The sequence below is a fragment of the Sorex araneus genome, chromosome 11 (assembly GCF_027595985.1).
Source record: "Sorex araneus isolate mSorAra2 chromosome 11, mSorAra2.pri, whole genome shotgun sequence".
Taxonomy (NCBI): Eukaryota; Metazoa; Chordata; class Mammalia; order Eulipotyphla; family Soricidae; genus Sorex; species Sorex araneus.
In genome coordinates, this window is record NC_073312.1 from 58,910,256 (window position 1) to 58,929,444 (window position 19,189).

General features: G+C 38.6%; 1 protein-coding gene across 1 annotated transcript in view; it reads left to right on the forward strand.

The window, feature by feature from the left end:
* UBE2D1 (ubiquitin conjugating enzyme E2 D1) overlaps positions 1 to 19,189 on the forward strand; it is a 33,928-nt gene that overhangs the window by 12,435 nt on the left and 2,304 nt on the right. Inside the window, exons 2-6 of the mRNA XM_055119500.1 lie at positions 9,174 to 9,237; positions 9,331 to 9,362; positions 12,268 to 12,345; positions 13,902 to 14,007; positions 17,894 to 17,987. Coding sequence (XP_054975475.1) covers positions 9,174 to 9,237; positions 9,331 to 9,362; positions 12,268 to 12,345; positions 13,902 to 14,007; positions 17,894 to 17,987 — 374 coding nt within the window. The remainder of the gene's footprint in view (positions 1 to 9,173; positions 9,238 to 9,330; positions 9,363 to 12,267; positions 12,346 to 13,901; positions 14,008 to 17,893; positions 17,988 to 19,189) is intronic.

Here is a 19,189-nt window from a genome sequence, read left to right on the forward strand (position 1 = left end):
GAAATTACTCCTTACGGTGCTCAGGGGACCATATGGGATGCTGGGAATCTAACCTGGTCAGCCGCGTGTAAGGCAAATGCCCTACCCTCTGTGCTTTCGCTGTAGCCCCTGTGTAGCAGTTTAAAGGTTTAGGGAAGCCAGGAAGAAACTATAGAAATAAAGATACTAGAAATTATGTAACATATTTGGGAAGGAACTAATAATTCTACTTTGGGGAAGCATGCAGAAAATAGTGGACCATAAACGTTGATATTGTGGTGGGACGGGAGGGCCCAGGCTGAGAAACATGTACTTCATACAGAAGCTTGGGAAAGATATTGAACTACTTGGGGGTGGGGGAAAGGGATGGGGATTGGATCTTACCCAGTGATGCTCAGGGGTTACTTCTGGCTCTGCACTCAGGAGTAACTTGGCAATGCTTGGGGGACCATATGGGATGCCAGGATCCAACCTGGATAGGCCACATGCAAAGCAAGCTGCCTACCCTCAGTATTATCACTCCAGCCCCGGCATTGTGTTCTCTTTGTAATGAAAAATTTGATGAATGTCATGAAAAGGGAAGCATAGCGCACTGTGGAGATAACAGTTACCCTTGGAAGGATTCAGGAGAAATTGCCTTAAGAAAACAATGATTAAGATGAGATTTGAAGTGAAAGTAAAGAAGGTGAAAGCATTGAGGGAGAGTTAGTGAGGGAGTGAGGGGAGGTGATGACAAGTCTTCTGTTTAAAATGGTGTTCAGGGGCTGGAGCGATAGCACAGCGGGTAGGGTGTTTGCCTTGCACATGGCCAACTCGGGTTCTATCCCCAGCATCCCATATGGTCCCCTAAACACCACCAGGGGTAATTCCTGAGTGCAAAGCCAGGAGGAACCCTGGTGCATTGCCAGGTGTGACCCAAAAAGCAAAAAATAAATTAATTAATTTTAAAAAATAAATAAAATGGTGTTTAGAGACCAGAGGCAGGATAGTATTTTGAGGAAGACTTGAAAAACATTTTAACTTGTGTGTAGATCAATAAAGGAAAGTGGTTGAAGATACAAAGCTAAAAAAGAGAGAGATCCTGGAAGGTCTAGTAAGCCATCCAGAGGATTTTTAAATCTTTAATAAGAGATTAAAGAGTAAGGAAAATCATAGAAAAGGTTTGACATTCATAGGAAGGTGGTTTTTTTTTCTTATTTTGGGGGTCACACCTGGTGATGCACAGGGGTTACTCCTGGCTTTGCACTTAGCAGTTACCCCTAGCGGTGCTCAGGGGACCATATGGGATGTTGGGAATTGAACCCGGGTCGGCCATGTGCAAGGCAAATGCCCTACCCACTGTGCTACCATTCCAGCCCCAAGGAAGGTTATTTTGACGAGGGCGTATTAGTAGGGATACTCCATCTGTTGGAGTATCTAACGGGTTGGTTTAAGATATCTTTGCACTTGTTCAGTGTAATCCAAAGAATGTCTAGATGAGGATAATGGACAAGGACAATTGAAAAGAGGGGCATGTGGCATTTTTGAGTTGGTCTGACCCATCTATGCTTACCCAGATGGGCTCTTTAAGAAAAGTCTCAAAGATTCAGTGGACTAGATCCTAGTTTTGTGGGTGTTTAACTGAAAGTTAGGATCATTTAAAAAAGAGTATTTAGTATATATTATCAGTGCATGGCTGATTTTTTTATTCTCTCTATATTTGTATACCTGTTTCGTTAAATACATGGGATCATGTAAAAACTTTGAAGGTGGAGGAGGGGTCACCAGTGGAAAAAGTTTTAAGAAGCCCCAATCCGTTCATCTCTCCAGAACTCTTCCTCCTGCTACCCATACCCCAGTCTGCCCAAATGTTTGAGTGTCTCCCAACTGTCACTCTTATGCTGAAGTGGCTCTCCTCTGACTTTTCCCAGACTTCTCTGATCATTGCAGGTATTTTTCTGTAGGGGTGACCTACTCCTAAAATCCATTCATTGGGAGGAATTTTGATTGAAGGAGAAGTGGAGCAACTTGATACTGATTCATGTGGCAGAGAAAAAGGGCATGGAGGGAAAATGGAATTAGGTGGTGATTCTAAAATTTCAATCTGAGCTTTTAGGATGAATAAGTACATTTTTACCACAAGACTTCATAAAACAGACACAAATATAATTTCTGCAGAGATATGTTGGAATTGTCTAAGATACATATTTGCGTGTAATTCTTATGATGGTAATATGTAGAAAGGGAAGTGATTGAAGTCACTCAATTTTTTCCTCTTCTGTGTTTGAAATGTTATGGGGGCCAGGCAGTCACACAGTGCTGGTTTTTGGTGCTTGCCAGCAGTTGCACATTTTGGTTGTGGTGCTGACACATTTGCTTTGCTGCGGGGGGTTGCACTGCTGTAATTGTCCTCACTGGCGGTTCCACACCTTTTGTTACAGTGTTGACGCACACTTGGCTGCAGTGCCAGAGGTGGCACACTCTGATATGGCCCCGGAGGTCCCAGACAGCAGAGCTGCCAGGACTGCACTTACTGCATGAGAGTGGCTGCCGGGGTACCTGCTGGCAACGCAGGGCGTTTTAGCCACCGAGCGTCTCCAGGGCCCGGGAGTCTCAATTTAGAAAGAAGCTGTGTTTTGAACTAGAGACGAGAGAGTATTTTGGGAAACAGAAAATCATCCTGGTTAGTATCAGGAGCACTGGAAGAAAGTGGTATAGATCTGAGGCATTAAATAAATGTGTCTAATCCTGACCTCAAAAGTTACTCTAAATTGTGTTCTATAAAGTTCAGATTCAACAAATAGACTCTGGCCAAGTCAGTAGCAGCATCACTTATACTCATCTTCCTTTTGTGCAGAATTTTGGTGTTACTATTTACCTTTACATTATTCATCATTTGTTCTAATTATTCTAATAGTGATTATTTTATTGCTTCTCTTAATAAACAGACATCCCTGACCCAAAGAGTCATGGAGCAGTCAGAACTAGTTTGTTGAAGTTAGTTTGGTTCCTGTAACTTAACAAATTGAGTATTATCAGGCGTTTAAAAGTTGACACTACATGGTTTAAAATAAGAAGGTTCTTTACTTCAGGGGCTCACAAAGGTCCTGTATTCAGAAATGTTTCTAACAATTGCTTAACATTTCACTATTGAAAATAGCTCTAGTCAACTGGTTAAGATCAGAGTTTGAACTGTAAGGCCATGAAATATTTATTTACAGACAAACTAAATATAGCTCATATATCCCTTTAGAGACATAAAAAAAATGCAACCCACTAAGAATTAGAGACTTATTTTAGGAGTTTTGAGGTAAAAATGGTTGTGTAGCATTAATTAGTTGCCTGTTGAGCCAGGGTTTTCTAAAATAATGCCTTCATTTGCTTTGGACCCAGTGATTTAAATTTGAGGCTGTAAATCACTCCCTTACACAGGCTATTTAATGTCCTATCCACACACCCAGTGGAGTATATGTTAGATCTGTTATGGAGACGTAGACTTTCTGGATATTGGAGCTGGAGAACAACAAAGCATTTTTCAGTCTGGTCAGCATAATTTTTTTAGAGAATATTTACTGCATAGTGTCATATTAGCTCGGCTGGTAAATAAGGCCGCTCTGACTTGCTAGCTTTCATTCTCTGCCGCTCACACTGGACTGTTACCCTTTGGGGAGCTATGAGATTAATGCAGGCTTCTTCTCTTACATTCCCTTCTTTGTTTCCTTTTATTTGTTTACTTTCTTTGAATTAGACTGCCTCATCCACTTTTAGATTTTAAGTCCCCTAGAGGCAGGGGCTGTGTCTAGGTTGGTTTTATAGAGAACACTCAGCATATTGTGGGGGTGTTATAAACATGCCATCTGTGCCAATTTAAAATTCAGTTTCAGACCTTTCAGTACTTCTCTTTGTGTCTAGTTTGTTATAGAAAACCGAACTCAAATAGAAGTGCTTTGCTATATAAGACTACATAAATCCATTAGGTACAAACATTTTGTGGACTCAGTGCTTTTATAGCTACTGTCAGAATATAGAAGCAATATCTTAAAATCTGCCTTTTATTAATATATAACATTTTATTTTGAACTTTTGCTTTTTTTCACATTGGAATAAAATATTGCTTTATTGACACAGACAGCTTTTTTCTTGGGCATATGACCAGAGTGATGATATGTATTGCCTGATTTCTATTTAGGTATAAGTTTGGTTTGTTTTAAGTGGACACTGTCTCAAAGGAGAAGAAAATTGGAAATTGTATCAGCTGTTCATTTCAAATTAGATTTAGGTCTTTGAAAATGAAATTGAAAGGTACACCTATAAAATATATGTATACACACAACGTATTTACTGAAATGAGGTCCTATATATGAATTTGCAACCAGTATCATTATTTGGCAGCTAAATTTTGTGTCTTATAATTTTTGTACATTTTTTGTTAGATTTATATTTTGCAGCAGGATTGCTGGGCGATTGAGTATTCCTGTTTCTCTGTATTTCTCTCTGTCTGACTTTTCCTCTTCCCAACAGCAGCATTTAAGAGTTCCTATTGCTTTACCATCTTTACAAATTCTTACACTTTTGTCTGATTTTTTTGTTTGTTTGTTTTAAGCATTCTTTTGGACGGTGGTTCAGCCTTTAAATGTTCATTTTCATTTTGTTGATAACTAGTGAAGCTGAGTCATTTCTTATATGCATATTGGCCCTTTGGATAGGTGGCTTATTTTTTAAAGTGCTTCTTCGAGTATGCCATTATTTTATTTTATTTTATTGGCTTTGGGACCACATCCAACAGTGTTCAGGGATTACTTTTGACTCTAAGCTAAGGGATCATTCCTGGTGAGCCCATAAGACCATGTGGGGTGCCAGGATCAAATCTGAGTTGGCTGTGTGCAAGGCAAACACCATTAACCCTATGCTATCTCCATCCCACCTTTTCTGTTAAGTGCAGTTTCCTGTATGGAACTTTATAGAGCTCTGTTTGGGGGTGTGGCAGGGGAGGGGTGGTATTCTAGCATGCCTTTGAGTTGGTGTACGTTGCATACGTGGAATGAATGGAAATATGCTGCTGCTATAATGACAGGCACATAAACAATGCCATTAACTGTATCTGTGCTCCGGCAATCCATCTTTTAGTAAATAAGGGTTATTTGTACTAAATGTAGTAGAGTAGTAAAATGCAAGTTTAAAAGGGGAAAAGTAAGAAGTAGACAAAAATCTATGTAGCTTTTTAGAATCTAGGAGATTCTTTAAACTTTCCAGTGTTTCAGATTTCATTGTTTAATTTTGGCACAGAAGGTGCTTTGAGGCCAAAGAGATAGTCCTGCAGGAAAGGTGCTTGACGTGCATGTGACCAGCCCAAGTTTGATTCCTACAACTCCATATGGTTCCCTGAGCATAGAGGAGTCAGCCCTGAGTGCTGCCGAGTGTGGCCCCAGAACAAACAAGCAAACAGAAAGGAGAAGGAGAAGAAGAAGAAGGCAATTTTTGTCAGTCAGGATATTGTATGTCAATTCCTTACTAGATCACAATTCTGTCCTAGGAGAATCAAATACAGGTCTCCTGCATGAGAAGCCTATGTTTGAGCTATCTCTGCAGCCCTATTTTTTATGCTTCTGAGAAATCAGAGAACTTCTTTTATCTTTAAAAATGCAACTTTTAAAGTTTTTTTTTGTTTTTTACTTTAAATAAGGTATCTTTGAATTTCATGCTCCAGTTTTACCATCCCCAAATGTGCCTGAATGATAAGGATTGTTACTAGCATCATAATCTGATACCATTAAATTAAATCTTTAAAATACTGGGAGGGTAGAGTTGGGATGAGAGTATAAAATTAAAATCATAATTTGATTAGAAAGGATACGGAAGTGCTTAATAAATCTCAGCTATAATTAGCCCAGCTGGTTAAATTGAGAATGAGACAGATGAAAACACTTTTGTCCTTGCTGCAAACGGCAGCTCTGTGTATGGGCAACCCTGGCACCAAGGATTACCAGTGGTTGGAAGATGACTTAACTCTGAGACTGGGTCAGCACAAATCTCTATCTCCCTTTAGAAAAGCAACTGAAAGCTAATTCTTGAAAGTAGGTCAGTGGCATCCTAAATAAACAGTAAGGATGTTTAGAATTTTGAGGTCTCCTAAGGGAAACGCAAAACTTTCTGACATGAATTTTGTATGACATTCGAATCCTTTTGGACAGCGTAAAACTTCATATTCTGTGAATAAAAAATGTGGGACTGACTTGTGAGTTAATTTTATTATTATTTAGAGGGGCCTCCCAGGCAGTATTCGAGGAGTCCAGGGGCACGTTTCTGAAGATACACGAGCCCTGTGATGCAGCACTGCTTAGACCTGCCCAAACTGTAGACCTTGAGGGCTGGTTCTAGCATCGTCAGGGGGATCCTGTAGTGTGGAGGGTTGAACTGGAGGCGGGTGCTTGTGAGGACTATACTCCATCCAGCCTTTCAACTACCTCCCGTGCCCCCATAGCATGTCTGCTTATACGTCAATAAAAAATGCTTTTTTGAGATTTAGTTCTTGCTATTACTGTGTTAAGGGTCCTCTAAGTCAGCGATGTTGCTCAGTGATAGAAAGCATGAACACATATGAAGCCCTGGCTTCAATCCCTGGTGCCAGGGGGGAAAAAGGCGACCCAAGTGAACTTTTGTTATTGGATCACACCCACAGGTGCTCAGGCGTTACTTGTAGTTTGGTGCTCAGCTCACTCCTGGGAGTGCTGGGGGGACCTTCTGGTGCCAGTGATCAAACTTGGTCCTCTGCCTGCAAGCTTGCACTCCAGCCTATTGAGCCTTCTCTCTGTAATTTGAAGTGATAAACTATACTCAATATATTTTTAAAAGCCATGTCAGTGTTCATCATCATCATCATCATCACCATCATTATTGGTTTAGAGACCAACCTGGCAGTGCTCAGGGCTTACTCCTGGGTCTGTGCTCAGAGATCACTTGGGCAGTGCCGGGGATCAGACCTGGTCTGTTGTGTGCTCGCCAAGTATCTTTTTTTTTTCTTTTTGGGTCACACCCGGCAATGCACAGGGGTCACTCCTGGCTTTGCACTCAGGAATTACTCCTGGCGGTGCTCCGGGGACCATATGGGATGCTGGGAATTGAACCCGGGTCAGTCGTGTGCAAGGCAAATGCCCTACCCGCTGTACTATTGCTCCAGCCTCTCTCCAAGTATCTTAACCTTTGTACTACCTCTCCAACCCCACTCTAAGATATCTAAAGTGGGACCTGTACAAATGGTACAGCAGGTAAGATTTGCACGTGATTGACCTTGTTTTAATTCACTGCACCCAGTGTGGTCCACTGAGCCATGAATATTATTATGTGTGCACCCCCACCCCCACCAAAAAATAAAAAATGGTGACCTGAATGAGTCTCCTTTATATCCTATTGAGATTTTTTTTTGCCTCCTCTCTCTATCTATAGATACAAAGGGAGTAACTGATTTCTTATCCTGTTGCCAGATCTAATAATGTTTTTCTAAAATACTGATATTTGAGATTGTTTTGCTCATCATGTTATTCTTAATTTTTTTACTTAAATAATAGAAACATATACTTGAAAAGCTGTGTGCCAAGTATTGTGGAGGAAACTATGAATAATGTGCCTAAAAGTTCTGGTTTTGGAAAATATTCTCTTAGAAAATAAAAAGGAAGGAAAGAGCTAGAATTTAGTAAGCATCTGAAACTAAAGATGTAAATACCAAGCCATTGGTATTTATGTTTTCCTTTAATTCTTCATATGCTGCTAGATACTGAACTGGTTTCAACTACATGTGAGGGATGTACTGTCATACCTTTACTATCTCTCCAGCCCCCAAAGGGATGATTTAACAAACATAAGCAATCCCAAATATTTTATCTAAAGACTGACTTCTGAAGAAGAGCAAAAAAGAATGGGATTTTTGCTTGTTTGTAATTTTTGTTTTATATTTTCAACTAATTAGCACATCTTAGAATTCTCTTTTTTTTTCAATTTAAAATGTTTTTCTTTGCTTTTCTCAAATTTCATATCTGTGTTTTTAGGTGCAAGAGGATATATTTTGTGCCTTTGTTTTCTGTTGGTTACTTTGTATATATGTACCATTGTTTCTGTTACATATTTCTAAACTTTGGAGCTATAGAAATTTAGACCGTCTTACAAAACCTAGGATGGGTGAATCAAAGCGCCAGTGCCATTATTAGTAGTAAGCAGTGGTTACTGTGCCTGCTTGATATTCTGACAGCTGCCTCTTTCCTGTAAGTGAGCTTTAAATAAACTTAAGAACCTGGTCTTTATAAGGATTTGGATGTTGGATATTGTCATTCTATTTTAACTTCTAATCAAGGAGGTAGGATCAGAGTACAAAAATACAAGAACAAAATAGCTCTTATTTTTCTATAATATTTTAAAAGAATTTGAAAGTCTGACTGAAAATTCAGACATTATTCTGGGTTACTCCACATAAAATGCAATTTTGGTTTTTTTTTCCCCAGTAAACAATATGTATTTATGGGCATACAGATCATTAATTTTTAAATCACAACACATATAATATATATATAAATCATATACATACAAATTATTAACATACAAATCATAACTGGAGACTGTTGGTTCCTAATTAACTAGTTTTCTAGGGGCTGAAGCAAAAGTACAACAGGTAAGTTGCTTTCCATGCAGCTGACCAAAGTTTGATCCCCAGGTCCACATAGTCCCCTGAGCTTGCCCAGAGTGATCCCTGAAAACAGAGCCAAAAGTAAACACTGAGGGGCCAGAGAGATAGGACATCAGGTAGGGCACTTGTTTTGCACGTGGCCAACCCGGGTTTGCTCCCTGGCATTCCATTTGGTCCCCTGAGCTCTGCCAGGAATGATTCCTGGGTGCAGAGCCAGGAGTAAGCCCTGAGCACTGCCAGGCGTGAGACTCCTTCCACTTCGCAAAAAAAAAAAAAAGTTTTTGTCTTTAGGGATGTCAAGCGAAACAACATTTATGATCCTTTTGATTTTTTTCAAAGTTTAGAATGGTCACATGAACTAATTTAATAACTTACCCCATACTCTGCGTACCAAAGTGAAGAGTACAATTCATGTTTTCATAGTTTGAATAGAATTGCCTTGAAAGACTTTAAAATGAAGTCAATAGTTTGTTTCTTCGTGGCTTATCAGGTTTGTGTCACTGGAAAAGGTGTTAATTTAAGATATTTTGCTTTGCTTCAGGAATTAAGTGATCTACAACGTGACCCACCTGCTCACTGTTCAGCTGGACCCGTAGGAGATGACTGTAAGCGTCTGCTCTATTGCTGGGACTTTGCTTGCCAGGAATATAGGTTTGAACATTGATTAATGACTCCGAAACTCCTTTGTTTTGTTTCAGTGTTCCACTGGCAAGCTACTATCATGGGGCCTGTAAGTATGATTCATATATCTGAAATTAATCCCCCCAGCCATAATTCCTTCTTGGCCATTTTACCTTTGACCAGTTGTTTGTGGCTAATGTTGAGTTGTCCTCTGAATCACTCAGGAAACAAAATATAATTAGAAGATTTGTAATAATTGCTCTAGACCACTGGTGATGGTAAATAGCTTGGATCACTATGTTTTCCTTCGTCAAACTCTTATTAATCATTATATATATTAATGGATCACCCAAAATTTGCGATCAGGCTGAGTGTTGGCTTTAGTTTTGACTTTTTTTTTAGACTTTTTTTTTTTTTTTTTTTTTTTGCTTTTTGGGTCACACCTGGCGATGCACAGGGGTTACTCCTGGCTCTGTACTCAGGAATTACTCCTGGCAGTGCTCGGGGGACCATATGGGATTCTGGGGATCAAACCCGGGTTGTCCATGTGCAGGGCAAACGCCCTACCCACTGTGCTATCACTCCAGCCCCTGGCTTTATTTTAAATACAAAAATGTCAGTTGTCCAGGATGCAGAAAGATAGTACAATAGGGAACACGCTTTCCTTGCAGGTGGCTGACTCAAGTTGGATCTGCTGTGGGACTCAGTATGGTCCCCCACGACCCACTGGAGTGATCCCTGAGCACAGCGCCAGGAAGACCTGAACACCACAGATGTGGTCCAAAAGCCACAAACCAAAAAGTTGATTCTGAAATAAGCATAATTAGAAAGAAGTCTACTTAACCTATTAAAGGAATTCTTACAAGTAGTAATATGCAGAAATAGTCCTTATGGTTCCTTATCTGAAACCAAACTCATAAAATACCACAATGTGGGGCGAGGGGGTGGGACAGAGAGAAAGCGGTAGTTACCTCACATGCAGCCAACCAGAGTTTAATCATGGCATCCCATATGGTTCCCTGAACCCCTCCAGGAGTAATCCCTGAGTGCAGGGCCAGGAGTAACCCCTGAGCTTTGGGTGTGGCCCCAAACCCCAAAACAAACAGATAAACAAAACAATCACAGTAAGTCTATTTTTGCCACTTTATGAATTTGTAAATTTTAGTTTTGTTTTTTTTCAGTAGAATTACCTGTCATTTTATGGCTGGCTTCTCTTAACACTTATTAACCTTTGTTGAGGTTGTTTATTTCTGCACCCGAGAGGTAGTTATAATTTTGAAACAGGATTTTCTTTCTATGAGCAAGCAACAACAACAACAACAATAAAGTCTGATTGCGAAAGAATGAGTACTGACAACTTGAATTGATGTTCTAGGTGAGAGTATATGAGTAGCATATTTACATGGACCTCATTCTGTTGCCTTTCCCCATAAGAACTTTAGTAAGTTGTAAAATTTCCATTTATAGTGGCTTAGGCTTAATTTTCAGAGACTGGAGAGATAGGACAGAGTTAAGGCACTTAACTTGCACACAGTCGACTGTGGTTTGATCCCCAGCACCACATTGAGCTCCCTGAGCACTTCCAGGAGTGACTCCTGAGCACAGAGCCATCAGTCAGCCCTGCGCTCTGCCAGGTGTGTCCTCAGAACACGTCATATATCCATCTACACATATATCATCAGAGCTGGGATCCTGAGCTAGTGTCTCAAAGAGCTAATAGTTATATCATTGTCATTTTAAAAGGGTAAAATGCAACATTTTAAAGACAATTTTCAAGAAGAATCTAGTTGCTTCTATTTACTTTTTCATTTGCTTAATAAGAGCCTTATGGATACTATGATTTGTAGGTCCACTCTTGCCAGCTGAATTACAACCACTCACAAATACTTCTTACGTAAATCACATGTAATAAATGGATTACAATTATGTTACCAAAATTATGTTACTTCTGCCCCTTTTTGTTTTAATAAAATAAAATGCTGCTCTATATGTCATTTGAGTTCCTAAGACCATAACTATTGAATGTTATATTTTCCACATTCCTTATATGTAGGAATAATAATTATGCAATCAGTCCTCTAATATATATGCAAAAACTAAAGAAGGAAGCAATGATAGTCTTAACATTATCAAGTGTTAATATAAAGTAATTAAAATAGGGGCCAAAGAGGTAGTACTCTTGTAGGTAGGTAGGGCTCTTGCCTTGCACATGGCAGACTCAGATTCAATACCAAATAGTTCTCCATCTACTGCCAGGAGTAATTCCTGAGAGCAGAGCCAGGAGTACCCCTGAGCATTGCTATGTGTGGCCCAAGAAACAAACAAACAAAAAAAACACTAAAAACAAAATAATTAAAATAAGTTTTTCTCTTTCTAGTTACCTTTTATTTGTAACATCAGAAACATTTTATAATTACCATAAGGAAGCATAGGCAAATTTAAATTTCTCTTGTGCAATTGATTCCTGTCATAAGTCTATGAAAAATGAGTTAATCAAATGTTTTGTTTTTAGGCTCTACGGGCTACTTTTTACATTGTTTTACGAATAGTTAGAAAATGGAAAAATTTGAAGCTTAGGTTGTATAGCAGTATTTCTTAACTTTTTTTTCATAACTTGCTTTTTTTCTATTCATTTTCATTCTTGCCTCTTAAAGGGCCGTCAGAACTTAAGCTTCATAATTAAGAAAGTAAAAACTAGCCCAGTTCTTTTTTCTGTACTGATTGCTGCTACAGAGATTTATTCTTTTCTCACAGCTGTCTTGAGTTTACGGTAATCTTTAAAAACCTGTACTCAGATTTGTTTGCGCAGGTCACACTACTGTGTGTATCCTATTTTTATTCTAAATTCTATTATGTCGACATGATTGTTGGAAAATCCTTCATTCCTGCAAAGGGAAAGCTGTCTCAAGGTAAATAAGTGAAACTTATGACAAAAAAATTTTTTGAACTTATGTATTTGGGGGAAGATAAATCTGTAGTAATCAAACACTGATGCACATATTTTATCATTTCAGCCTGATAGCGCGTATCAAGGTGGAGTCTTCTTTCTCACTGTACATTTCCCGACAGACTATCCTTTTAAACCACCAAAGGTATTTCTATGCTTATCATTAATGTAACTCCTATGTCAAGGATTTTACTCTCTATCCAGAGGTGTTTTCATGATGGCAAAGACCGTGAATAGGTTAGCCAGGTTCAAACTGGCTGTGCAGCTACTAAATCTAAAATATTCTTTCTTAAATATTTTATTATGTTTCTAAAAGACATGGTATCTGCAGGCAAGAAAGAGAGTATAAGGATTTTAGTGGTTACTTGCCTGTTTCCGACCCAGGTTCAATCCCTGTGTAGCTTTTGAACACCCAAGTACTGCCAGAAGTGATCCCTGAACACAGAGACGTAGTCCCTGAGCACTGCTTTTTGTGGACTCTCCCACCAATTTTTAAAATTAAAAATTAAATTTAGAACAATTTTAAAATTAAACTTTCCTGTTCAGGTAAATTATCTTTCAGAGTTGATCTCTTTTTCTCGATTTTTAAGTGCTCAGTAGACATTTATTGAACACGATTATGTTCTGTTGTATTGGAGAATATAAACATAAATATGATGTGGTCTTTGTATTTATTTATTTATTTGTTGGCTTTTTGGTCACACCTGGTGATACTCAGGGGTTACTCCTTGTTCTGCACTCAGAAATTACTCTTGGCAATGTTCGGGGGACCATATGGGATGCCGCGGATCAAACCCAGGTCAGCCACGTGCAAAGCAAATGCCCTACCCACTGTACTATCGCTCCAGCCCCGTGTCTGTATTTAATATGTTAGGAGAGATAAAGACATGTTTTTATGAAATTTAGATTAGATTTAAAGAGAAAACAAACAGATGAGATACCGAGAAGAGAGGCTCGCTAGCAAATCTGTCACTCTGGAAATAATTATTTTAGGTTTCTAAAACACATGGTTAGTATTATATGAAATATCTAATATTTCATCTGGAAGATTAAATCTCTTAGTGAATTTCTTATGGCAGTTCACAAGCTGAGATCCCTCATCTCTCCCCTGGAATGGAATTATACCCTCTTTTAGATCCAGGTGTCACTTTCAGTATTATTGATAATTGACTCAAAAAAAGGATTGCTTTAGGAGATCCTGGTTGTTTGCTTTGGTTGTTTAATTACTCAACCAGTTATACTATTGTAAACTATTTGATACTAAAAAATTCCTTGAGAGAATAAGGCATATAACTAGAGTAGAAAATCAATTTTTACGCGTTTGTTTTCACATTCTGGTAGCTAAAAATAACGTGTATGAAGAGCAGAGAGATAGTATGGTGGGTAGGACATTACACCCAGCAGACCCAGGTTCAATCCCTGGTACCTCATATTTATTTATTTATTTGTTGGTCCCCTGAGCTCCTCTGGGGAGTGATCCCTGAGTGCAGAGCCAGGAATAAGCCTTGAGTACCACTGGGTTTGGCCCCAAATCAAAAAATAAATAAATATTTCTAATGTATATAATATAGAAGCTCATTTCATTTATATTGAATATATTTTGTCCTAAGGTCACATAAAATTGAGGACATTTTACCCTAGAGCATATTGATTGGTCTTGTTCATTCTTTATGGTTTGTCATTTTTTTTCTTTATGTTTAGATTGCTTTCACAACAAAAATCTACCATCCAAACATAAACAGTAATGGAAGTATTTGTCTCGATATTCTGAGATCGCAGTGGTCACCTGCTCTGACTGTGTCAAAAGGTAATTTCATTTATCATATTTGTAACAGTTGGTAAAAGTAATGCAGTAAAAAGAAACAGAACTTTAGGGACTAAAGTTTAAAAGAAACCATCTACAGGGTTATTTTCTGTTTCAATTTTTTATTACTTTCATAGCTCTTATATTATCCTTCCTTAGCAGTTAATTTGCAGCGAGGGTAAAATGATGGGCAGTTCTAAATGATGAAATGAAAGAAGTTTAAAATGTTAGAATTAGAAGTTTGGGACATATTATACCTTTAGATTGCACATTGTCTTTAAAGGGGAAAAGAAAGTAAGAAAAGGGGCCTGAGCAATAATAGTACAGCAGGTAAGGCACTTGCCTTGCGTGCTGCCAACCTGGGTTCAATCCTAGGTTCTCTGAGCCCATCAGGAATGAACCCTGAGTGCAGAGGCAGGAGTAAGCCCCGAGTACTGCCAGGTACAGCCTCCAAACAAAACAAAACAAAACAAAAGAAGTAAAAATAAAAATTTTTAAATAGTGGTTCCATTTATTAAATAGACTTGTTAGCATAAGAAATTTGACAAGTTTTACCTTATGTCGCAAATTAGACTGGCAGGGTGATTGAAAATGAAAGACACATTCCACGCTTTAATTTTCATAGGGCATGTGAATCTAAACTTTGAATAAATCACTACCATTATTATGACTTACACAATCCTTGAGATTCTCAAATTTCACAGATATATAGCATTATTCTGCTAAGTTATCACGTATAGAAAAGCCATCTGAACTCACTTTATTAGCCAATACTGTTTGTTATACCAGCCCTCCTAGTTCTAACAAAGGAGAACCTGATAGTCGGAAATACTATTTTGAATAAGCATCTGCACCTGAGATAATTTGGTAGTCTTCTGTATTTATAAAATTTAAAATAATTATGTTCTTCCTAAGCACTTAGAGGGAATCCATGGTCACAACTTTTTAAAAAAAAAATTATAAATGTTACCTAAGTATAAGGTTTTTAAAAACTAAGGTTTATAAGAACCAAGATCAACGTTATACTGATTTCAGGTACTTGATTTTATAAATGGCAATTTTTCTGGCCTAACATCTTCTTTAAAATATTATCTTGGGACCAGAGAGATAATATAGAGCTGGTAGGGCACTTTTCCTGCACATGGGCTGACCCAGGTTCTATCCCAACATCCCCGATGGTCCCCCAAGCACGAGGAGGAGTAATTGCTGAGTGCAAAGCCAGGAGTAACCTGAGTATACCGCGTGTGGCCCCAAACCAAAAAGGAAACAAAAAAGTTTTTAGGCTGTCCTGTCCTTTTAAAAATCTTTCATATAGTTTACAGTTAAGCACTAGATATCTGAAAGATTTTAAGTTAAAGGATTATTCAGTTAATATACTCCTTCCTGGAATGATACCACAGAACGAATGTCATCTGGCAAAGTAGCTAAGTACTTATACATATAAAAGAAATGGCAGACTGCCAGATGTTGAGCACTTATCTCCAGACATTGGTAGCTTTTTATAAGGAATAATTAGTATTCCTGGCTTCTGGAAACTGTCCTTTAAGATTGTAATCATCTTCATTTGCTTCATATAAAATGGGGATTATAATAGTGTTACGATACAGGGTCACTATGCACCTGGCACATAATAAGTACTCAAGTTAATGTTAAATATTACTACCTTTTTCTTATGTTAAAATATTTGGTTTGTGTGCAAAATAGTAAAATCAGGACAGATGACTAGACAGCAGGAATGGGGAAATGAGGAATTTTGTTCTTATTTGACAAGACTGCCTCTACTTTGCTCATGCTTTTGTACATTTTTTACTTGTATATATTTTAAATGTCTTCCTTTGAATCTCATAATCTCTTTCTTTGACTCTCATAATGAGTTAACCTCGTTATATAAGATTTGCAGTTCTTTTATAAATTTCTGTAGATATAAGCTTCAATGCTATGTTGGTTTAATATACAGGGTTTGAAATTTCACTGGAAGATTGATAATGAATGAAATACTGTCATTTAAGAATCAGCTCTTGCAGGAAGGGCATGTTGCTCCAATCTTAGAATGTATGCTTTGCATGTATAGTTACTGAGTTTGATTACCTCCCCCAGCAACACACACACACACACACACACACTTTTTAAAAAAGTTTTCTTTGGATTTATAAGAGTAGGACAATATAAAGGAACATCATAGAAAAGGGTGAAGGTGAAAGATTGTATGAAAGATGCCATGAAACCCTAAGGACTGATGCCATACAATTGGAGCCAATTGGTATTTGGGTCACACCCGGCGATGCACAGGGGTTGCAAATGAGCAAACCAGCTCTTGTCTCCTTTTTCAGATACTTGGATTTCCCCCCAAGTTTAACTATACATATATATTTGCTGTAATATGGCAGGAAACAATTATTTTTTCTGTTCTTATATGTCTTTTAAAATATGCGGGGCCGGAGCGATAGCACGGCGGGTAGGGCGTTTGCCTTGCACGTGGCCGACCCGGGTTCTATCCCCGGCATCCCATATGGTCCCCCAAGCACCGCCAGGAGTAATTCCTGAGGGCATGAGCCAGGAGTAACCCCTGAGCATCGCTGGGTGTGACCCCCCCCCCAAAAAAAAAGCTAAAAATAAATAAATAAACTGAGCACAATGCTTGAAATATTTGGACTGTTTACTGTAATTTGAATTGATCTTATGTTGATTAGAACACAGATTTTTTTTTCAGTAAGTAGACTTTTTAAATAGTCTACTTACTGAAAATATTTTAAAATAATTTAAAAATTATTATTAAAATACAAAATTGGATGCTAGGGAGAGAGTTCAGTGGGTAGGGTGCTTACCTAAAGTGGCTGACCTGGGTTAGATCCCCAACATTCCATGTGGTTCCACGCAGCCTACCAGGAGTGATTCCTGAGTGCAGAGAGAACTTACCCATGGGCACTGCCAGGTATGGCCCCCAAACAATAGTGTATGCCATTTCTGGTATGTATGTGTTATTCAAAATATTTTCTGTAGAGAACTCTTGAACTTAAAGATATTTCATAGTTCCTTGGGGCTGGAGTGATAGCATAGCGGGTAGGGCATTTGCCTTGCACGTGGCCGACCCGGGTTCAAATCCCAGCATCCCATATGGTCCCCCGAGCACTGCCAGGAGTAATTCCTGAGTGCAGAGCCAGGAGTAACCCCTGTGCATCACCAGGTGTGACCCAAAAACCAAAAAAAAAAAAAGATATTTCATAGTTCCTTTGGGGATTCACAGTTATTAAATAGTAGGATTCAAATAGGACTTAAACTTCAAAAGAGTTTTCGGGTAAAGTGAAATCATTTTTGTTGATTTTTTTTTTTTTTTTTGGTATTTGGGTCACACCCGGCGATGCACAGGGGTTACACCTGGCTCATGCACACAGGGATTACTCCTGGCGGTGCTCGGGGGACCATATGGGATGCTGGGATTCGAACCCGGGTCGGCCATGTGCAAGGCAAACGTCCTACCTGCTGTCCTATTGCTCCAGCCCTAAAACTTATTTTAAAAGATGTAAGGGGAGAGAAAGAGCAGTATGTGTTTAAGACAGAACACAGGCTTCTCCAGAACGAAAATAGGCAAGCAAAGGAGCAGAGACAAACAGAAGAGGTATGTGTTCAAGGGAGAACTCGAGCTTGAAGAGCAAGCCCAGACTTCAAAAGTTTTGATAATTTTGTATGATATGTTGAATGTTAATTTTAGAAGTTAAAAAAGTAATGCTATATGCTATCTGCCAGTGTTAGTGTGCAATGTGATTTGATCTGTCATTTGAATTTTCCTTGTAAATACATTTTTATATTCACAGTAGAATTATTTTCATGTGTGTATTTTGTGTAAAGTAGAATGATTGTTATCTAATACAGTGTTCTCTTTTAAATCTAGTTTTATTGTCCATATGTTCTCTACTTTGTGATCCTAATCCAGATGATCCCTTAGTACCAGATATTGCACAGATCTATAAATCAGACAAAGAAAAGTAAGTTGTTTACTTATATTAGTTTCTGTTAGAATGCATTTCTGTATAATAACCGAAGCTAATTATCAATATATTTAAGTACATTTAATTATACTTATTATCCTCCTATATTTCAATAGAAAGTTTATCAACATTTATTAGTCTTATTTATTTGATTTGGGGGGCCACACTTAGAAGTGTGCAGGACTTACTCCTGACTCTGTGCTCAGGGATCACTCCTGCCGGGCTTGAGGGGCCACCTGGAGTGCCAGGGACTGAACTGCTTGCAACATAATCACCCTGCCATCTGTGCTGTCTCTCTGGCCTCTAGTAGTTTTTTTTTTTTTTTCATGAAAAGTACTATTTTAAAAATTTTTTTATTTTTATTTCTTTGCTTTTTGGGTCATACCTGGCGATGCACAGCGGTCACTCCTGGCTCTGCACTCAGGAATTACCCCTGGCGGTGCTCAGGGGACTATATGGGATGCTGGGAATCAAATCCGGGTCGGCCGCGTGCAAGGCAAATGCCCTACTCACCGTGCTATCACTCCAGCCCCTCATGAAAAGTACTATTTTCTACACTGTTTAATCCTTTATTAAATAACTTACTAGTATACATTCTGCCTTTGCACTGTCTGTCCTCTTTGAATGATAAGAAAGAATTATACATAACTTGAAACATTAGATGAAAGAATTTGGTAATTGGAAATGATTATTTGTATTCATTATCTCCTTCCAGTAAAGAAGTTATCCCTAAATCTCCCTAAAAACTGCCATAGTTTTCTTTTTTTTTTTTAATTTTTTTTTTTAATTTTATTGAATCACCATGAGATAGTTACAAGCTTTCATGTTTGGGTTACAATCTCATAATGATCAAACACCCATCCCTTCACCAGTGCATAATCCCCACCACCAATATCCCGGGTATACCCCCCCTTTCCCACCCTCCCCCTGACTCAAAGGCAGACAGTATTCTCCATACTCCCTCTCTACTTTGGGGCATTATAGCTTGCAACACAGACACTGAGAAGTCATCACGTTTGGTCCATTATCTACTTTCGGCATGCATCTCCCATCCCAACTGGTTCCTCCAGCCATCATTTTCTAGTTATCCCTTCTCTATTCCATCTGCCTTCTCTCCTCGACTCATGAAGCAGTCTTCCAGCTATGGGGCAATCCTCCTGAAACTGCCATAGTTTTCAACCTGTTTCATCTTGCTGATA